This window comes from Petaurus breviceps, unplaced genomic scaffold (assembly GCF_028583685.1).
Source record: "Petaurus breviceps papuanus isolate PSGF00001 unplaced genomic scaffold, PetGlider_PUasm1.0 184, whole genome shotgun sequence".
NCBI lineage: Eukaryota > Metazoa > Chordata > Mammalia > Diprotodontia > Petauridae > Petaurus > Petaurus breviceps.
The window spans coordinates 446,990-467,908 of record NW_027185793.1 but is presented as its reverse complement, the minus strand read 5'-3'; the positions used below and the strand labels follow the sequence as shown (position 1 = coordinate 467,908).

The 20,919-nt window shown below is 38.9% G+C and overlaps 1 protein-coding gene and 2 pseudogenes across 3 annotated transcripts in view; 2 read left to right on the top strand and 1 right to left on the bottom strand.

Annotated features, from left to right (window-relative positions):
- SLC24A2 (solute carrier family 24 member 2) overlaps positions 1-20,919 on the top strand; it is a 330,161-nt gene that overhangs the window by 298,489 nt on the left and 10,753 nt on the right. For all 3 annotated transcript variants that reach the window (XM_069088075.1, XM_069088076.1, XM_069088074.1), the window contains one exon: positions 13,498-13,664. In XM_069088075.1, the coding sequence (XP_068944176.1) occupies positions 13,498-13,664 (167 nt within the window). The remainder of the gene's footprint in view (positions 1-13,497; positions 13,665-20,919) is intronic.
- On the bottom strand, positions 3,134-4,218 carry LOC138161230 (uncharacterized protein C6orf136 homolog pseudogene; annotated as a pseudogene).
- On the top strand, positions 8,909-9,581 carry LOC138161229 (acyl carrier protein, mitochondrial pseudogene; annotated as a pseudogene).

The following is a 20,919-nucleotide window of genomic DNA, read 5'->3' as shown; positions in this document are numbered from 1 at the left end:
CTATCAAGAAATGGATAGAGCTAAAGACAGTGATGGTGATTATTGCCATTTCTTGTAAAAGTTTAAATTATATAAAGGAGTCAATACAACAAAGAAACCAAAAGAACCCATAAAAGTCCTTGGCCCACAATACTTGACAAGGAGACAGTCATAAAACCAAGGGCAATCACCCAGAAACACCTGGCCGTGTAACCTTGAGCAAGTTACTTAACCCCAATTGCTTAGGGGCGGCCAGGTGGCTCAGCGAGTAAGAGCACCAGCTCCACTGTCGGGATGACCTGGATCAAATCCCAGGCTCAGATACTCAGCACCACACCCAGAAATAACTGGCCGTGTAACCTTGAGCAAGTTACTTAACCCTGATTGCTTAAAAATAAAAAATAAAAAAAAAAAACCAAGGGCAACACTGCTTTAGAGTACAACTTTATTGTCAAAACATTACAGAGAAGAGTGATGGAATATTGGGAACAGAAAGCAGTGTTTATTTCACAAAAGAGTGGAGAACAATAGAAGGGAAAAGGAGTCTTCAGAAAACTGCATATAAGACTCCATTAAACCAAATCATACTAAGAGTACTTAGAGATTAAAGCAAGAGGATGACACATAGAAGCAAAATGGAACTATAAGCATTTATTCTCATTATCAATGCCAGGGGAACTGCCACATTTAGCCCCTTGGGTCTCAGTACTTAATGTGCTGCATGAAGTTGTCTCAATGGCTCTTAAGAAAATGAAGTTGGGAAGAGGAACTAGAGAAAACACAAAGAAAGGTGTGCAATTCTGAAAGAATTGAGAAACTAATTGTCAAGATATCTCATAGGAGGAAAAAACCTGAGAACTTTCTTTGATTTTTGTATTTAAAGGTGGAAGACTTTAAAATGTACATGTGCTTCCTTTGCTTAACATAATCTCAAGGCAAGGTCTTAACCCTTCAAAACAGATCAATTGGAATTTAATAAAAACCCAAAAGCTAAAGAAAAATATGACATTAGTAAAATGCACTGCAGCAAATCCACTTAGTATTAAGCATGATGCACCTAGCCCTCCAACAAGAGGATAAAAAAGCAATTTTCAATTTTTTTATTACTACTACTAGGCTTCTAACTACTAGTTGTACTTGCCTTCAGCTGTCTTATTTTCCTCTGCATTGGCAAGCATCATTAGTCTTCTTAAGAAATCCTCTTTCTTATAACAGTCATTATTACCAGAATCCCATGAAGACATTTCTTGCAAATACCTTTCAAAAATTATTCATTTTGACAGATGCTTTTCAGACTACTCACTTCCAAAATGAATGGAATGCTTGTCATATTTTTGTGGTGAACAAAGACACAAAGAAAACCTAAGCATATTTTATTTTTTCTCATAATCAATCACAGAAACCAGTTAGGTGTTTAGTAGTTTAACAATAACTACCTTGCCCTTCTTAAACCTCCCCCCCATCCACTACCTGAAAATCAGGTATATTACATTTCATCCCTCTCCCAGGGTTCTACTCTACCTTTAAAGTGGTTGGGAGATGTCCATACTCCCTGTCATTGGCACCAGTCCCTGCTAATAGTGTTTCCCCAATAGTAGCTATCCAAGCACTCCAATTCCATTTCACCACTTAATAGACAGATTTGCTTTTATATAGGAATATTTACTTCAAATTATAACAAGAGAAAACTTGTAAACATTCCTATCCCCAATACCTAGAGGCATAATTCCTTCCCGCTCTTCTTTATACCCTGAGAAAGGAAGAGGATTAGGTTCACAGTTTAGCACAGTCTCACTGAATTTCAAGTCCAAAACCCACCATAGGTTCTAGTCCCAGGGCAATCTGGCTTCTCAGGGCTTCCTTGCTGGAGTGGCTAGCTGCACATCCAGTCTGGTATCCTGGCTCTAGGATTGTCATGGCTCAAATGTGGGTCTCTTGGGGATTCTACCACCTGTTCCTAGAAATGAAAAGGACACATGAAACCAAACAAAGCAAAACACCAAGCCTGTTTCTTGGAATTATGAGAAGAAGGAAAGGGGAAATCAGCCTTTCCCATCCCACCAGTTCAGGTCATGATGCCCATGCTGTAGATGACCTTGGACCTTTCTGAACATCAAGGGAAAGAAGAGCAGTATTGCTCTAGTCTCATAGTTTAAAGAGGCAAACTGTTCCGGCTGCATAGCCAATGGAAAGAGATTACTCCCATTCACATGGTTATTAAATGCAGAATGACTTTTCTTAAAAGCATGTCCCATGGGGCAGCCAGGTAGCACAATGAGTAAGAGCACTGGCCCCACAGTTGGGATGACCTGGGATCGAATCCAGGCTCAGACACTTAGCACCCACCCAGAAACACCTGGCCATGTAACCTTGAGCAAGTTACTTAACCCCAATTGCTTAGGGGCGGCCAGGTGGCGCAGTGAGAAAGAGCACCGGCCCCAGAGTTGGGATGACCTGCGATTGAATCCGGGGCTCTGATACTTAGCACCACACCCAGAAATAACTGGCTGTGTAACCTTGAGGAAGTTACTTAACCCCAATTGCTTAAAAAAAAAATAAAGGTACAAAAAAAAGCATGTCCCTTGCATTTTCCACATAAGTATCTCCAAAGCCTGTTATATTTAAAACCCAACCTCTAGCCAATTTCCAACTTTTCCTTTCTCTTTTCTCCTCTCCACAGTGATCAGATTGCAGAAATGTTTTTTCCCTGCCTTGATGATTGTGAAAAAGCTAAGAAATTAATTTTGCAAACAAAAGTTTCAGTTTCAAATGATGCATAAAAATAATTTCTTTAACTACACACAGGTGCACACATGCACACACACACAAACACACACACTCTCTAGTTCTGAAATATTGATGGCTGAACCAAATGGCTTTATGGGAGCTTTATCAGCCCTGATTTTACAAAATTACAAGCAATTTAAATAATCTAGTTCATCAAAAGTCATTTGTAGAAAATATTGCTCTTATTCGAATTCTTTACATATTTGTTTGACCTCCCTTCTAAAATTTCATTCAATATTTAGTTTCTTTTTGTTGAATTACTGTTTTTATGAGGAATGAAAATCTGTGGCAAAAACCACCATTTGTATGAGTGGGGGAAAATTAATTCTTTTTTTTTTACATCCTCACTTAGTTTTAATATGTACAAGTTAAATTACACAGCATGAGATGGAAATTGGGTAGGAAAGAAAAGATGGGGAGGTATGATGGATGAGGAGATTAGGCCTGCTATAGCCTCCCCACTCCCCTCAATCCCATCCCCCTGTGCATAATAATGTGTTCGGTGCAGCCTGTAGCTCCCCCAAAGCAAACACAGACCTATGCCCAAGTTCCCCTCATCCTCATTCAGGGCTTAGGACACAGATGTAAGTAGCTTCTGCTTCTGTCTTTACCAAGCCCAGGGTTCCCAGGGCTCCCATCAGCAGCTTCTTGACAGGCATTGGAGGTGAATGTGAGGGCGATGTTTATCCAGTTTATCCAGGCGATGACAATAAATGAGGCCTTCAGAGTTTAGGTAAAAAGTAGAATAGGCATCATATGTCTGGTAAAGTTCTTCCTTATCCCGGCGGTAGAACCACAAGAAAAGGAGATGGGTAGGCAAACCCACAAGGCGCCAACATGCCTGCAGCGTCCAGTCTTCAGGGTGTTGACTCAACTTCAGGACCTCTAGCTGCAGCTGAGCAAAATAATTCCAGGCCAAGAATCTGCAGAGGGTCAGTGATAGAATGTACCACATTCGGCCTTTGGTTCGAATGTTCAGGATCTCATTGATGAATTCCACATCAGATGAGTAGAGGTTGTAATCATGGGAGCAGAGAAATAAGTTGGGGAGCTCCTGCCTCAGCTTTTCATGCATGACAGCTAGATGTTCCTCCATGCTGGGGCTCCCTGATGGAGTGGCAGGAGCAGGGTAAGGACTTCCAGGGGCCCAGATTGGGATCAGAGCCCCAGGGTGGGGGCAAGGCAATTCTTCAAAGAGGCTTCTAAGCCCATCTAGGCAGCTCCCATGCAACCCTGGTCCTGGTCCATCCTCCCCCTTATGAGAGGGAAGACCCACCCAGGGTGATATGAAGGCCTGGGCCTGAGGAAGGGGCTGTTGGGGAACTTGGGGGAAGATTTGGCTGGAAGGGAGTGAGAGAGGAGGGAGCCGGAGATATGGAGACACTGAGGGAGGAGTGACCATTGGTGAGGTAAGCCACAAGGGTAGGAATGGTGGGGCCTGAGGAGGTTTTTGGTCCTTCCTCCATCAGGTGGGTGGTCTGGGGAGCCCGCGCCCTACAGGAACCGGACCCAGGACCGTGAGGGGTCCTCTGCGCCAAAATTAATTCTAAAAATCAGGAAAGTTTACACCTTGTTTGCCACCCCATCACCACCACCAACAACACCCATCATAATATAGCATTTTTACATTACCTCTTCCATTGTTGATCTTTGATCCAAACAAGGAAGAACAGCACGATTTAGTCATCAGAACTGCTTTTTGGTTCTACCAGTAGAGAAGAGGTAGGGGTAGACATGAAAGCTATCTTCAAGTATTTAAAGGGGTGTCATAAGGAAAAATAATCATTTTTGTTTGTTTGGCCCTGGCAGAAAGAAATAGGGACAAGGGGTAAAAGTTACAAAAAGATAAATTAAGCCTTGATATAAAGAAAAACCTCCTAATAAAGAGAGCCATCCAAAAGTAGAATCAACCATCTCTGAAAGTAAAGTGTCCCCCCACTCCCACATTAGAAGTTTTTCAAGGGCCAGATTACGGTATTCTTTCTCAACTATGGTATACACTAGATGGCCATTGAAGTCCCTTTCAGCTCTGAAATTCTGTGATTCTGTGTAACCTTTGGGAAGTTATTTTTCCCCCTTATCTAAGACTTAGATTACTTTTATATAAATTAGGGATTTATATATGTCATATATTATACATGATAAGGTTCATAAGGTTATTGTGAGAATCAGATGATGTCTGTATATGTCATTTTAAATCTTAAGGTACTATATTAATGCATGTTATTTTTTTAACAATTAAACGATAATAATATATTGACCTTCAAAAGTCCCACTTTCCTCATCTGTGAAATGAGGGAGGGAGCTTTTCCGTAAGGGTGCCTTCTAGGCCTAATGGTCTACACTTCTTCGGTTTCTTCATTTATTTTCTCAAAGCACTAGTTCAGTCCAGTCAAGATCAAAAACTTTGACTTGCCCAAAATCAATCTAATTTTTTCATGAAACAACCATCAATTGAGAATCTTCTTTGTGTAAGATAGAAGAAATGACACAAGCAGAATAAAATTTAGTCCTTGAGTTTTAGAATCATAAACCAAAAGGTAGAGATAAATGGGTAATTCCTTGGGTGAAGAAATCTAATAAAAGTTTTACAAGTGATCTTGAAAGAGGGAATACCTAGCAAAAGCCCCAAGTTTGTGGATGTAATTGCATTCTTATGGACAGCAAAATGAAAACCTTATTCTGTTTTTAAATATAAGGTTGTAAGAGTGCCAGAAAAATGGCAAATTAATTTTAATGCCAGAAATTAAAGGAATGCAAATAAAGATTACTGGTATGAAGTATTTTTAAGGATGGGGTCTAAACTATTAGATATGACTCATGAAATAGAGCTATCAATGATTATAATCTATTACTTGATGATATTGTGCTAATATGTTGCTTCAGTCAAAAACAGCCCACAAAACACTGGTAGTCATTAAGTAAGATACTGAAAACACCATAGAAAATATTATTATGCCCTTACTTCATGGGGTGGTTGTGAAGAAAGAGCTTTGTAAAGCACCTTGAAAATGTGAGCTATAAATTATTCTCTCCACCTGAAATATTACATGCAGTGAAAGTCACCACACCTCAAGAAAATATGTAGATGAAAACGTCAAAAGGAAAGCAACTAAAATGACCAAGAATAGATAAAACAAATCTGTCACTGTACAAATAATTTATTAAGGGCTGCCCTATTCCCCATGACATGGGAATATCATTGTATGGTTCAAAAGAAGGCAAAATAGATATCTCTAGCTTCTTCTCTTCCCATCCTTCTCCAAGGAAGACTTTATTCCCTTATAGGATGGAAAGCAGGAAGGCTCCCACTCTGCTCTCTTCAGAGAGAGGGAATACTGGGCTAGTAGATCTATCTGCTCCCTTAAATGTTGTTACCTAAAAGATATGATTTGGGGGTTCAAGCTAACTTCTTATCACTGTGCAACAGCTTGGAGAGGAATAATATATGACTAGTTGGGCACCCTCCTTAAATGGAAATTCTAAGTGAAATATTCACTGAAGGGGCAGAGGGTACTTCTAATGTATGACTGCTAGGGCTAGAGTGAGGCCTTATGATGAGGAGATGGGGCATGGTAGATGCAGTAGACGAAGAGGAAACGCTGAAGTATTTATATGAGTGTAGGTTGAAGATATCTGAAAATTCAAAAAAGGGGCAGCTAGGTGGCACAGTGAATAAAGCCCTGGCCCTGGAGTTAGGAGGACCTGAGTTCAAATTCAGCCTCAGACACTTAACACAAAAAACTAGCCATGTGATCTTGGGCAAGTCACTTAACCCCAATTGTCCTCCAAAAAGCAAAAAAATAAAATAAAAATAAAAATTCAAAAAACCTGGAAAGACATATGAAGTGATGCAAAGTGAAGTGAGCAGAACCAGAACACTGTATATAGTAAAAGCAATACTATACAATGATCAACTGAGAATGACTTAGCAATACAATGATCCAAGACAATTCCAAAGGACTCATGATGAAAAATGCTATCCACCTCCAGAGAAAGCACTGATAGAATCTGAATACGGACTGAAGCATACTATTTTTCATTTTCTGTATTTTGGGGTTTTTTTTCCTTTGGGTCTATGTCTTCTTTCATAACATGACTAATATTGTATTGTGTTTTGCATGTTTGAACATGTAAAACCTATATCAAATTGCTTACTGTCTCAGAGAAGGGAGATACTAAGGAAGGAGAGAGAAAATTTGGAACTCAAATTTTTAAAAAAATGAATGTTAAAAATTGTCTTTACATGTGCCTGAGGAAGAAATAAAATATTATTTCAATTCTAAAAAATATTTCCAGATTTTATATATATATATATATATATATATATACACATTATATATATATATATATGAAAAATCAAGAAAGGGTTAGGTAAATACATAAAAGATTGCTTTATAAGGAATCATTCAAAGAAATTAGTAATATTTGAGGCACACCCCTCAGCTTTTGCAGTTGATATCATAAGAAGAAGCTTCCCACAGAACTTTTATTAATGTTACTGAAAGTTTCAGACTAATATTATATTTGTATTACTTATCTCAAAGAGACAGATTTAGATTCTCTGTAAAGAACCTCAGAGCACATACCACCTTCAATTCATGTAAAAGGGGACTCTGAACAAACTTTGGAGATACAGAACCCACAAAATGACACAGAGAAGCTAACCTCCCACTGAGGACAGCCTGGCAGGCCAGCAGGAATCAGCCAGCACAGCACTCTAGGAGCCGAGCCCAGCCCCATGTGAACCAGAGGTTTTAGCCCCAGGGTGGGCCTGACCAACCACCAGCTGGAGGGACTCCAGATCACCAGCAGCTGTGGTAGTCCAGAATTATCAACACATAGATGCTAAGGACAAAGTGAGAGGTCAGTGCAGTGTGGACTTTGGGACCCAGTAGTTGGGAGTGCCTCAGCTTTTGCCCCCAGGGCAAGCCGCCACAACATAGCAGCTTCAGCTCCTGGCCTGCAGAGTGTAGGGGGACCAAGCACCAGTCTGAGGGGTAATCGCTCTTGCTTTAACCTGCTTGGATCTGGATTGCAGTCTAGGCTGGAGGTCCTGGGGTGTGTGACCAGCTTGCCAGAGCATGTGGAGGCTTCAGAGAGGGCACCCAACTAATACCTCCAGCAGGTGAGAAAGCCCCAACATTTGGAATGAAGTTCCCCTGTCTGGTAGCAGAGTCCTACTGTGGCAAAAAGCCCAAAAGTCAAGTAATTGAGTGGCAACATGACCAGGCAAAGGAAGCAAACCAAGCAAAACAATCCAACATTAGACTCCTATTTTGGGGACAAAAAGGATCAAAGCATGGAACAGGAGGAAGACAGTGAAATCAGAACTCCTGCACCAAAAACTTCCAAGAAAAATACGAGCTGATTACAGGCCATAGAGGACCTTAAGAAGCAGGTAAGAGAAGTGGAGGAAAAATTGGGAAGAGAAATGAGAACAATGCAAGAAAATTATGAAATGAGAGTCAACAGCCTGACTGAGGAAAATACTACCTTAAAAAATAGACTGACTCAAATGGCAAAAGAGGGTTAAAAAGTCAATGAGGAGAAGAATGCCTTAAAAAGCCAAATTTGCCAGATGCAAAAAGAATCTCAAAAGTTCACTGAGGAGAATCATTCCTTCAGAATTATATTGGAGCAAATGGAAGCTTATCACTTTATGAGAAATCAAGATGCTGTTAAGCAGATCCAAACAAATGAAAGAATAGAAGACAATATGAAATATCTCATTGGAAAAACCACTGATCTGGAAAATAGATCCAGGAGAGATAATTTAAAAATTATTGGACTACCTGAAAGCCATGATCAAAGAAAGAACCTAGAAATCATCCTTCAAGAAATTCTCAAGGAAAATTGCCCTGATGTTTTAGAACCAGAGGGCAAAATAGAGGTTGAAAGATCATGTCCAGAAAAAGATCCCAAAAATAAAACTCCTAGGAATATTATAGCCAGGTTCTGAAATTCCCAGATCAAGGAGAAAATATTACAAGCAGCCAGGAAGAAACAATTTCAATATTGTGGAATCACAATCAGGATCACTCAGGATCTGACAGCTTCCACAATGAGAGATTGAAGGGCTTGGAATATGATATTCCGGAGGTCAAAGGATCTGGGATTAAAAACAAGATTAAAGGCACTCTGGGTTGGCGTAGCCATGGCAGCTTGTGTCCTCTCAGCCTATGTCTGCCACCTGCCCATGGCCTTGCCGTCCTGGCCCCAGGTCCCCGTGCTCGCCCTGGTCCGTCTGCTCGGCTCGGTCCCATGCATGGTGGTGGGGCAGAGGAGGACAGTAGCAGTGGTCCCTGCCCCTGCACACATGCCAGTTTCAGGGATATTCCTACAGTTGAGCCACCAATATAGTGACTTGCCCCCTCTGACACTGGAGAGCATTACGGACCGTGTCCTCTATGTCTTGAAACTGTATGATAAGATTGATCCAGAAAAGTTCTCAGTATCTTCCCACTTTATGAAAGACCTGGGCTTGGATAGTTTGGACCAAGTAGAAATTATAATGGCCATGGAAGATGAATTTGGGTTTGAAATTCCTGACACAGATGCTGAAAAGTTAATGTGTCCACAAGAGATTGTAGATTACATTGCAGATAAGAAAGATGTGTACCATTAAAGTCTTTTTTTAAAAAATCACAGAACTCGGATGATCCCAGAGAGTGTCTGAATGTGAGAATACATTAAGAGACCATTGATGCTTTTCTTGGAGTACTTCTGTTGGAACTATATTTAAATTGTCTAAATATATGTCAGCCTTTAAAAAATAAATATATAAAATTTAAAAAAAACAAGATTAAAAACAATACCCAGCAAAACTGAGTATCGTGTTTCAGGGGAAAATATGGTCATTCAGTGGAATAGAGGACTTTGAAGCATTCTTGATGAAAAAACTAGAGATGAAAATAGTTGAAGGGAATAGAAATATACATATATATATATATGTGTGTGTGTCTATATCGGAGGGTATATGGGCTTGAATGTGTGAATATATGTTTATATATGTGAATGTGTATATATATGTTTACACGTATACATAGATAGAGGGCACAGGACCAATTTAATAGGAAGGGATGATACTTAAAAGGTGAAATTAAGAGATGAGAGAGGAATATAATGAGAGGAGATGGGGAGAGACAGAATGGGGTAAACGATCTCATATAGAAGAGGCAAGGGAAATGGTTACAGTGGAGGGGAAGAATAGGAAGGCAAAAGGGAATAGGTCAACCTTATATTCATTGAATTTGGCTGGGGGAGGGAATGACATACATACTAAATAGGGTATCTCACCCTCCAGGAGAGTAGGGGGGAAGGGAATGAGAGGGGGGATGATGGAAGGGAGGGAAGGCTATGGGGGAGGGAAGTTGGAAGCACCCACTTTTGAAATGGGATGGGATCAAAGTAGAGAATAGAACAAGTGGGAGGTGGGATAGGAGGGAGGGAAATATAGTCAGTCTTTTATAATATATCTACTATGTTATTGTTTTACATTAGCCACACATGTACAACCTATACTGAATTGCTTATCTTCTCAGTAAGGATGGGTGACAAGGGAAGAAGGGAATGAATCTAGAATTCAAAGTTTTAAAATCAAATGTTTAAATATATATATATATATATAACTATTATTAATACTATTTTACATGGAATTGGGAAATAAGATATACAGGCACTGGGACATAGAGATCCACCATGTCCTACTGGAAAGTCGAAGGGGGTATGGGAGAAGATATGGGAGAGAGCAGATTGGAGGAGGGGATATCCTGTGGGACTGCTATTTTGGTGCAGTGGGTAGGGGAGAAATGGGGAAAAATTTGTAACTCAAAATCTGGTGGAAATGAATGATGTAAATCAGAAGTTAATAAAGCATTTGAAAAAAGAAATATGTGCCAAAGCTAATAAGCTTGAAATAGAAACATAAAAAAAAGAACCTCAGAGCAATAGCTATCCAAAAATGGAAAAGGTTGTGTTGGGAGATGGCATATTCCCATATTCTCCATATGGAGTATTTAACGACCACTTTAAGGGGATAATAGAGAGAATCCTTGTCCAAGGTTTAGAAGAGACCACTCTGAGGTCGCTTCTAATTTTGAGATTCTGAAACTGTTTTCTCTGCTTTGTCTTTTGGAACACAGAAGAAGAAGTTGTATTAATCTCAATAACACCTCTTTTTTTGTTGGAAAACTTTCAAACATTTGAGTTTTCCCAATCTGTTGGGTCTGAAGTAGAGGCAACATGACCGTAATGGATAAAGAGTTGGCCTCAAAGCCAAGAGGACCTGGGTTCAAATCCTGATTCTGTCACATACTAGCTGTGTGACCATGAGCAGGTCACTAAACCTCTCAGTGATCCAAACAACTCACCTAAAACTATAAGTTTCATAGGAGGTGCTGGCCTGCATTGAAAGAATGAATGGCCTCACCTGGGAGTCCCCTACACCAAAGAAACCTCACAAATCTAAAAAGATTGTCCTCAAGTGACTCACCATATGAAATGTGTATAGCTTTATATGTTCTTGCTTGTCAAGTCAAGTCAACAATTATTTGTTAAGTGCCTACTATGTGCCAGACACTGAGCTAAGTACTAGGGATACAAAGAAAGTTTAAAAAAAAAACAATCCCTGCTCTCAAGGAGTGGAAAAGCAAAGATGTGGCCTCGAAGTACATAGATTTGAATCTCTGCCATCCACTAGGTATATAGACTTGGGCAAATTCATTTGAAAAGGACAATTCTCACAGATTTACCTAATGAGTTATAACTAATTAACTCAATGCCATAATTTTAGAGATAATCTCTCTGAGATCCTTTCATGGTATAGAGGGGAAAGCACTGATTTAGAATCAAAGGACCTAGGTTCAAAACCTTGCTCACTATCTCACCACTTGCCATCTCTGCCTAAGTCACTTAAACTTTCTGGGCCTCAGTTTCCTTACCTATAAAAAAAATCTACAAAGTGGTCTAAATGATCTTTAAGGTGTCTTTCAGATATAACTCTAACCATCTTTCTTTCCCATCAAATAGCACATCTGAGTGGCACAGAGCTTATGTGCACATTTCCAAATCTTATTGTCTCCTTGGAAATTAAAATTACCCAAGGTTTCATTGATTAGGTACTGCTATCAATCACCAAATCAATGATGCAGAGACAATTATCTTCAGGGTTTTATCGTGCTCAGAGCACAGGCTCATCTGGGGGGGGGGGGGAAGGTCAGAAAGCCCAAAGCATCAGTTTCACTAGCCTTAAATAAAATGAAAATATTTAAGCAGCATAGAAAATGGAAATTTAAAGAAAGCAGGAGGGGAAGATGAGGGTATAAATGTCTGGAAACAAGTAGCAGAAGGTAAAAGATAAGGATATCTGCCAGCTGGTAAACATAGGGGCCCTGGTTTCTTTCCCAGTCTTGATTCTGCAGATATTGTGACCCTCCACCTTCCAAGAACCAATTTCTAGAAGCCCAAAATAAAGACTGGGACAATGTCTTCTTATCTTAGTGGTGGCAAAAAAAAGTCTGAGCCAGAACTCCTTTTGCACCAGTCTTAATAACAATTATTAATATACTCAATTTCATTTCACTTATTGTAGTCCTACCTTAATTGAGATTATTCTCAATTCTCATATACTTTGGTGGGCAGATTTTAGTCTTCACTTGTAAAATTGGGGTAGTAATATACAATGACTACTCCTCAGAGTTTCTGTGAGGATCAAATGAGATGATGCATCATAAACCATAAAATGCTCAGTATTCAAGTGGATCTGTGATCTAATCAATGGGAGTATTCCAAGAGTGTGCTGGAGGCAATTCATGCTAGCTCAGGATAGAAAACACTATTGGTTTTTTTTGCTATTGTTGTTGTTGATTGTCTAAACTTAAAAAAGCGATGGAGAAAATGTCAGTAAAGGGGTGGCTACGTGATGCAGTGAATAGATCACTGGCCCTGGAGTCAGGAGAAACTGAGTTCAAATCTGGCCTCAGACACTTAACACAAAACTAGCCATGTCACCTTGGGCAAGTCACTTAATCCCAATTGCCCTCCAAAAAGCAAAAAATAAATAAATAAGAAAATGTCAGTAAGGCAGATTTAAAAGTGTGTTGTGAATATTTTTTGCAGGGAAGGTGGAGATGGAGAGCCAGTTATTAAACATTTTATTATAGAGCATTCTCTCAAATGATATAAATTCCAACTCTTCCATTCCTTTCCATCCTTTGTGCCTTTTGTCCATGTCCTTTCATAAGTTCACTACCTGATGTGATGGGAATTTTCCTCATTTTCTCCTGGTATCACTAGAATACCACTAGAGCACACAGGCTGTCTGTCATTCTCAGCACAGTCCATCGTTGTTCCTCATATATGTTTTCAATTCCATCATTTATGCTGTATTTCTTAGTAATTGTTCATTAGTGATGAGTTACAAACTTCCAAACCCACCACATGTCTCTTCATTGCCCTTACAAACATTACAGACATTTGATATACATCCCCAATCTCAGAGAGATTATACATAAAATGATGGGTTTTGAGTTATTAACTATAACTCTTTAAGTTATGCCATGGTGATCAAGCTTTCCACAAAACGTTCCTTCTTGTTACTGAGTTTCATACTGAGGGCACAGTTGGCCTTTCTTCTCTTTCTAGCCTTGGCAATGAGGAGATAAACCATAAGACATCATTCAAATGTAAACTGTTTATTATTATTATTATTATTATTATTATCACATTTAGGTTGGAGAAACAATTGGTATTAGTGAAGAAATAATGGGGCTCACCATCTTGGCTGCTGGGACTTCTATCCCTGACCTCATTACCAGTGTCATAGTGGCCAGAAAAGGACTTGGGGATATGGCAGTGTCCAGCTCTGTTGGAAGCAATATCTTTGACATCACAGTGGGGTAAGTAGAACTTGTGCTGTGAAACTCATAGCTTTGCCTCATTCTGACTTTTTCTGTGTACATGCACTCACAGGTAAAACAGCAATTTCCAAACATGAGACTAGCTAGTCAAAAATTTAAAATGTTAGCTAAAAGCAGTCTTCACAGCTGACATTTTCTGCTTTCAGTCCTGTTAGATAAATAGGGCGTCCCCAGGTGGTTCAAATATTTAAGGAAACCCTTGGGGAAATTTCATTTCCTCAAAAAAATCACAAAATCCTACATTGGTTGTATGTTGTAAAACAACAGGGACTCAAGTCTGTTTGAGATACGTTTGCAACTTCACCTTACTCATTTCACCCTGACCCCAGAGAAAATTCCCTTTGACATTCGTTGGAATTTGAATCATAAAAAGACTGCGATCTGAATCCAGCACAAACATCCATTTACCCTCAGGGGAAAAAAAAGGTGCTAACATGATTTAAAGCTGCCATTTATGTTAATATCCTCATGGAAATATTCCAAGACCATCCAAAATCAGAAAAATCATAGGTTGTATCCCATCTGCATGACCTACAGTTGTCATTATAATTATTTTCTAGGTAGGAACCAAATGGAAAAGAATGATTCTCTTTGTTATCTAACTTTTCTGATCAAAAGTTATAGTGCTCTAATTTTGATAGTGCTAAATTCTCCTCTAAGCACCAAAACCCTGTAATGGTGTCCATTTTCCTTAGTTTTTCTTTTGGTTCTCTCCTCCCACCCACCTTCTCTCCAAGAGAGTCCATACAAAATTCCAATAAAGATGTACAAGTACCATGTCCTGGTAAGGAGGGCTCTCAGGGAGCAAACTGTTCACATACAGGTCCAAGTTCCACTGCTCATTTTTAGGTTGGCACAGTTTGACATACAAAACAAACTTTTAAATCCATCTCCATTTTCATTTCATAGTTTAACTTCCATTTCTACTCTAAACCATAGCATTTTTAACCAGCTTTTATGGTTACTAAGAAAATAATGCCTAGGCCCTTGTCAATCAATAAATAAGCATTTACTATGGGGTAGACATCACACTCTGCACTGGGGATACAAAGAAAGGTTAAAAGACAGTCTTTTCCCTCAAGGAGCTCACAGTCTAATGGGGGAGACAACATGCAAAAGAAATGTACAAATAAACTACATAGAGCCTTGGTTACCTATCAACACTGCTATGCCAGCAACTACCTAAAGTCAGATTCAATAGCTTCCTGGGGTCTTCCCACAACATTGTCCTGACTTGTACTTTCTTTTTCTAGAAACATAACCCAGAACAGAAATCTAAGTAAAGAAGGCACGTGTTGGCCCATTTTATTCAATATCACTTAATGTTTGGGGTTTTTTTAATCCAGTTTTTATCCCAGAAACCAACAACCCTCAGCCTAGTTTAATTGGGGAGAGGGGGGAAGCCATTGAATTTGTAGTCAGAGGACCTAGGATTGAAATCCCTGCTCTATTAAATGTATGACCTTGGGCAAGTCATTTAACCATTCTGGGCCCCATTTTCCTCCTTTGTAAAATGAAGGATTAGACCAGATGAGGTCTATAGTCCCTTCCAAGTCTAATGCTCCATATTCTACATTCTAAGCTTCCCTCTGACACCAGATCCTGTGATTCCATCTTCCTTTCACCATTCATTTCCTGTCTATTCCTTTGGCCCTTAATGTATCATAATGTTAATTATCTTTTCCTGTTAACAAGTCATGTTCATCCTATGTGTGCCTCCCAAAGAGCTGGCAACATTTCTAAGCTTCTTTTTATCCCCTCATATACTTATCCATAGTATGAATTTGTTCAATATGAATGAATAAATGAGGGAAGGAAGGAACTTAGGCCATCACCAACCCTTTTTTCTTTCCTGCTACCACCCCAAACTGCCCCCAGCCCATCTAGGTAAAGCTTGTGTCAGCATGTCTAAATCCCGTTGTCCCAAATATAAACATAAGCATTAAAGATAATGATGATGATGATGATAACTACCATTGATATAGCACTCTGAGGTTTGAACAGAACTTTACACACATTAAATCATTTGAGATAATGAGATAGCATTGTAGCAGCCTTACAATGTAGGTGCTAATATTACTCCCATTTTATAGATGAGGAAACTGATGCTGAGGGATGTTAAGTGACTTATCCCAAATCACATAATTAGTAAGTGTCTGAGGCTGGATTTGAACTTAGGCCTTCCTGACTGCAGATCCAGAATTCTATTAACTCTTTCCATCATGCAACCTAGATACATATTAACATGTCATATTACTTTTCATTCACTGAGGTCCGGCCTTGTTTGGTATTACTCCCAATCAACATATCATTTGGTGGGTTGGGGGTTTTCTATAACCATAAAAATGTTTTGTTATTCATTGCTCATCTTATTTTTATTATTGCCTCATGAACTTATTTTGGATCTATTTTCTCTAACCAAAAACATGAAATATTTCCTTAACAGTTCTGAGAGAGAGAGAGAGAATGTATGTGTGTATGGCAAAGTATGACAAACACCCTGCTTAACTAACTATAGTTAATTAATCAAGAGTATGAATGTGACAATAAGAAATAACCAGTTCAAATCCTTTTTGAGGTAAATAGACATAAATCTTTTATAAAATGTAAAAAAAAAATTTTGGATTTCCTGGTAAGATTGTATTTGGCAGCTATCTTGCATATCTAAACAAAAGGTCCTTAAACTGGAAAGGATGAAGGAGGGAAGACTGGCTATATACCCCAAATGAGATACTTATAGAGGGTAATTTCAAAGAAGGAAGAAAAAAACTAGCAGGTAAGATATCTAGGACACACAGGAGACGTTTTTAAAGGAGTCAGTAGGAAAACCCATGACCTCAAATAGCTATACATAAATCCCCCAAAATTAGGCAACATACAAGAGAAAAGTCCTAAGGCGAAGAGACAAATTTGACCTCATGGGGTCATATATATTATGCATAAATAGATAAGCTAAGCACAGTCAGTAAACAGAGAGCTAGTTTAGCATTGTATAGTTAGAAAGTATATTTGTGTTAAGGTAATCCAAGCACTAGAGGGACGGAGAGGAAGAGAAGAAGAAATAGAGATGATTTTGCAATTGGTGTGTACTATAGACCACCTGAACAGAGAGAAGGAATAGATGAAGATTTTGTGAAACAAGTCACAAACCTGGAACAGAGGCATGATATAGTGGTCATATATAACTAATAATATAACATATACTATGTTATATAATAATAGTAATAATATAACATATATAACTAATAATATAACTTCAGTTAGCAAGACTTTTACTCTCTTCCAAAGTCAAAACAGCTGCTACCTTTTTATTTGATTTAGTGATAATTTCATCCTTCAAAAGGTAAAGAAACTAACAAGAAGAAATTCTATTCTGAATCTGATTCTCACTAACAGGGAACAATTGGTTTCTGAGGTAGAAAAGATATGATCTACTCCTTAGGGGGAAGTGACCTGCTCCATGCTAATGTTTGTGATAAAGGAGAGGGAATCTGGGCATTCATCTTAGATTTGGGGAAAGCAAATTTCAAAGGATTCAGAGGCAAAATAGGTAGTATTCTATGGAGTAAAATGCTTGAGGATTAAAATGCCAGGCCAGGGGGAATGTGTGATGCTCAAAAATGAAAATATAAAGACACAAAGGGAAACAACTCCAATGAGGAAGGGGGAAATGAGACGTGTTTGAAGAGACTGATGAAAGTAAACAGGGAATTCATAAACCAACTTAAAAGAAATGTATAGAAGGTGGAATCAAGACAGTGTAACAAAAGATGAGCATAAGAGCATTGTTTTATATATAACAAGCATCTAGGTGGCATAGTGTATAGAGCACCAGGCCTAGAGTCAGGAAGAACTGAGTTCAGATCTAAACTCAGACACTTAAAAGCTGTGTGACCTTGGGCAAGTCATTTAATACTATTTGCCTCAGTTTCCTCATCTGTAAAATCAGCTGGAGAAGGAAATGGCAAATCTCTTTAATATCTTTGCCAAGAAAACCCCAGATAGGGTCACAAAGAGCTGGACACAACTAAAATGATTGAACAATAACAATTTCTCCCAGAAACAAAGGCCCAAAGTCAGACACAACTGAAAAAAACAATATTGTTATATTAAAATATTATCAGGAATACTGAAATTCAGAATGAACTGAGACTAGTAAAAACATCAAAAAGGGGAATTTTAGCTCTCTTGCAAGAAATTGGAGTCTCACAAAAAGGATAAGATATTTATTTAGGGTGGACAGGATGATGATAACTTATAACAAAGAGGAAACTGTACTGCTCAATTACTGTTTTCTTTTTATTTTCTGTATTAAGAAAAATAACCTCTAAACTAGAAATGACAGAATCAAAATGACCGACAGGTAGTTGGTACACAAGATAAATAAGAAGATAGTTAAAATGAGCACCCAACTGCTTCTAATGAATTCAAGTTGCCTGACCCAGATGAAAAACAAACTGGATCCTGAGAGAAATGGGGAATGTGATTATTCAGTCACTGCCAGTGATATTGGAAAGATAATGTAAAATGTTTTACTGGAGAACAGTAAAAGTACAAGTTTAAAAAAAAGGAAGCAAAATAGAGTCTGCAAACTATAGGCCAATTGATTTTGATTGCTAGGAAAATCCTAGAATGGATCATTAAAGAGATGGTTGGGGGCATATCTAGACAGAGAACCAAGGATCACAAGGGGCCAGCATGGTTTTGGTAAGATCAGGTCATTCCAGACAAATGTAATTTCATTTTCTGATAGACTTACTATACTAATAAAAGGCTGGAAATGACATGGATATAATTTACCTAGATTCTGGCTAAGCTTTTGATAAAGTATCTCATACTCTTCTTGCAGAGGAGATGGAGAAATATGGATTAGGTGCTAACAAATCAGATGGATTCAGATCTTACAGGTGGCCAGACTCAAAGAGTAGTCATTAATTGTTTTATATCAATGGTGGGTCTCTAGTAGGGTACCCGGGGACCTTAGCTTGGCCCTATATAATTTAATATGCTTTATCAATGACTTGTATAAGCACAAATGGCAGCGTCATCAAATGTGCAGGTGACTCAAAGTCATATTGTATTTGTATTTATTTTGTAAAGTATTTCTCACTTAGCCCTGAGGTTTTGAGGACCCCTTCATGGCAGCAGGATTTGAATTTGATATCTCCAGGCTAGAGCACTGGACTGAAGCTCTTAAGATGAACTTAAATAGGGATAAATGTAGTCTTGAACTTGGGTACATAAAAAAGTCATCTTCACAGGTATGAAACAGGGATAGACCCGAAATGTGCTAAAAAAAAAAAAATCTGAGGTTTTTAGTGGAAAACTCAATATGATTCAGTAGTGTTATGGGGCAGTCAGAAAAGTTGTTATGATTTTGAGCTACATGAAGAGGGATATAGCTGCCAGCAACAGGGAGGTGCCATAGTAGTCTCACTACAAACTTTCCTCATCAGACCTTATCTGGAATATTCTGTTCATTTCTGGTCACCGTACTTTAAGATGGAGGTTGATAAGCTAGAGAGCTTCCAAAGGATGGCATCCAAGATGGTGTGTGAAGTCTAGAGGAGATTCACAGGGAACATCATCACCATCTTCAAGTATTAGAAAGGCTGACATTGGAGGGAGGGGATTAGATTTGTTCTCTTTGACTCTAAGGTAGCTATTGAGGAGCAACAGGCAGAAATTGTAAAGTGGCCAATTTGGAATTGGTATCAGTAAAAATTTCCTAACATTTAGGACTAACCAAAAATGGAATGGCCTGTCTGGATACCCACTTGTTAGGTATAGGGGTTCTTTTCATAGATGAGTTCGACTAGATGACCATTGAAGTTCTTTCCATATCTCAAATTATGTGTTGCCTTGAGACTCCCACGACACTGAGAAGAACCCAGAGTCTAACTTAGAGTCAAGTACTGGTTGGCAAATGTCATACTAAATAATATCCTATCACATTCAGTTCAGTTGTATCATCTCCCAAAAAAATGTTGAAGTTGCCTATAATTTGGGCAGTGGTGGGGAGAAGAAGGGGGAAGTCTTCTAGAATCTAGAGGATCCTCACAAAATGGGGCCCTGGTCTAGGTCAACCTCAGCTCAAATGGTCCCTTGGAGAGCTGACTAAGTTTCATGGCTGTCATATAGGTTCAAATAGATGCTCAGAATATGCAATTTAGAATAAGTACCCTACTTATAGAATATCCCAGAGGCCCATCAGGAAACAAATCAGCCTTTGCTTGCTATTTACCCCCACCATGTATTTCTTCACTAGATTTCCCCTCACTGTTAAACTTCTATTAATTTCCATCAGTAGAATAATTTTTTCTTATTTTTACAGCAGCTATCAGCTGACACTGTTCAGTCATTTCAGTCAGTCCATCCCCTAGTGACCCCATTTGGGGTTTTCTTGGAAAAGATGCTGGAGTGTTTTGCCATTTCCTCCTCTAGTAAATTCATTTTGTCAGACAATCAGAGGTTAAGTGACTTCCCCAGGGAGGGTGGATTTGAACTCAGGTCTTCAGATGATGATCAGATGATGGATGGTGACCATTGTTTCAATCTTTGTATACCCTTTCAGTGCTTGAAGCAGTTTGATTAATGTATGGTAGGAGTTTAATTAATATTTGGATGTATAATGAATGGATGAAAGATGCTACTTTGAAGAAAGTATATTTCTTAACTAATAATAATAATGTCATTCATATAATGCATTAAGATCTAGAATAAGTAGGGAACCCATGGTCTCAAGGCCACATGTGACCTCAAGATGGTAGATTTCCCACCCCTGCTCTAGAAGGTGTGAAGTAGTTAGTGCAAGTATCAGTATCTCTCTTTTTCACAGACAAGGGCACTGAGGTAAGTGATTTGCCCATGATTATAAGCTAATAAACACTGGAGCTAAGACTTAAAACCAGGTTTCCTAAGGTCAAGCCCAGAACTCTAATGCCTCTCCAACATTTTCTCCTTTCACCCATCACTCACTCCTCAACTCCTTCCATGTTGATGGTGCTCAGTTTGTCTGCTTGGACTGCAATGTTGCCTCAGCCTCCTGTCAGGATGAGAAATCTACTTCTCACTGGCTTCCCTCACTGGCTTCCCTCCCTGCCTCAAATAGCTTCTATGAGGACAGGACTGGTCCAATGTTTTCTTAACCAAGTTTCCATCTCTTCCAAGCACTACTCCAGTCACAGACTTGGAAGTAAGTATTCATAAAGCATTGTTCATTGTAACATCATCT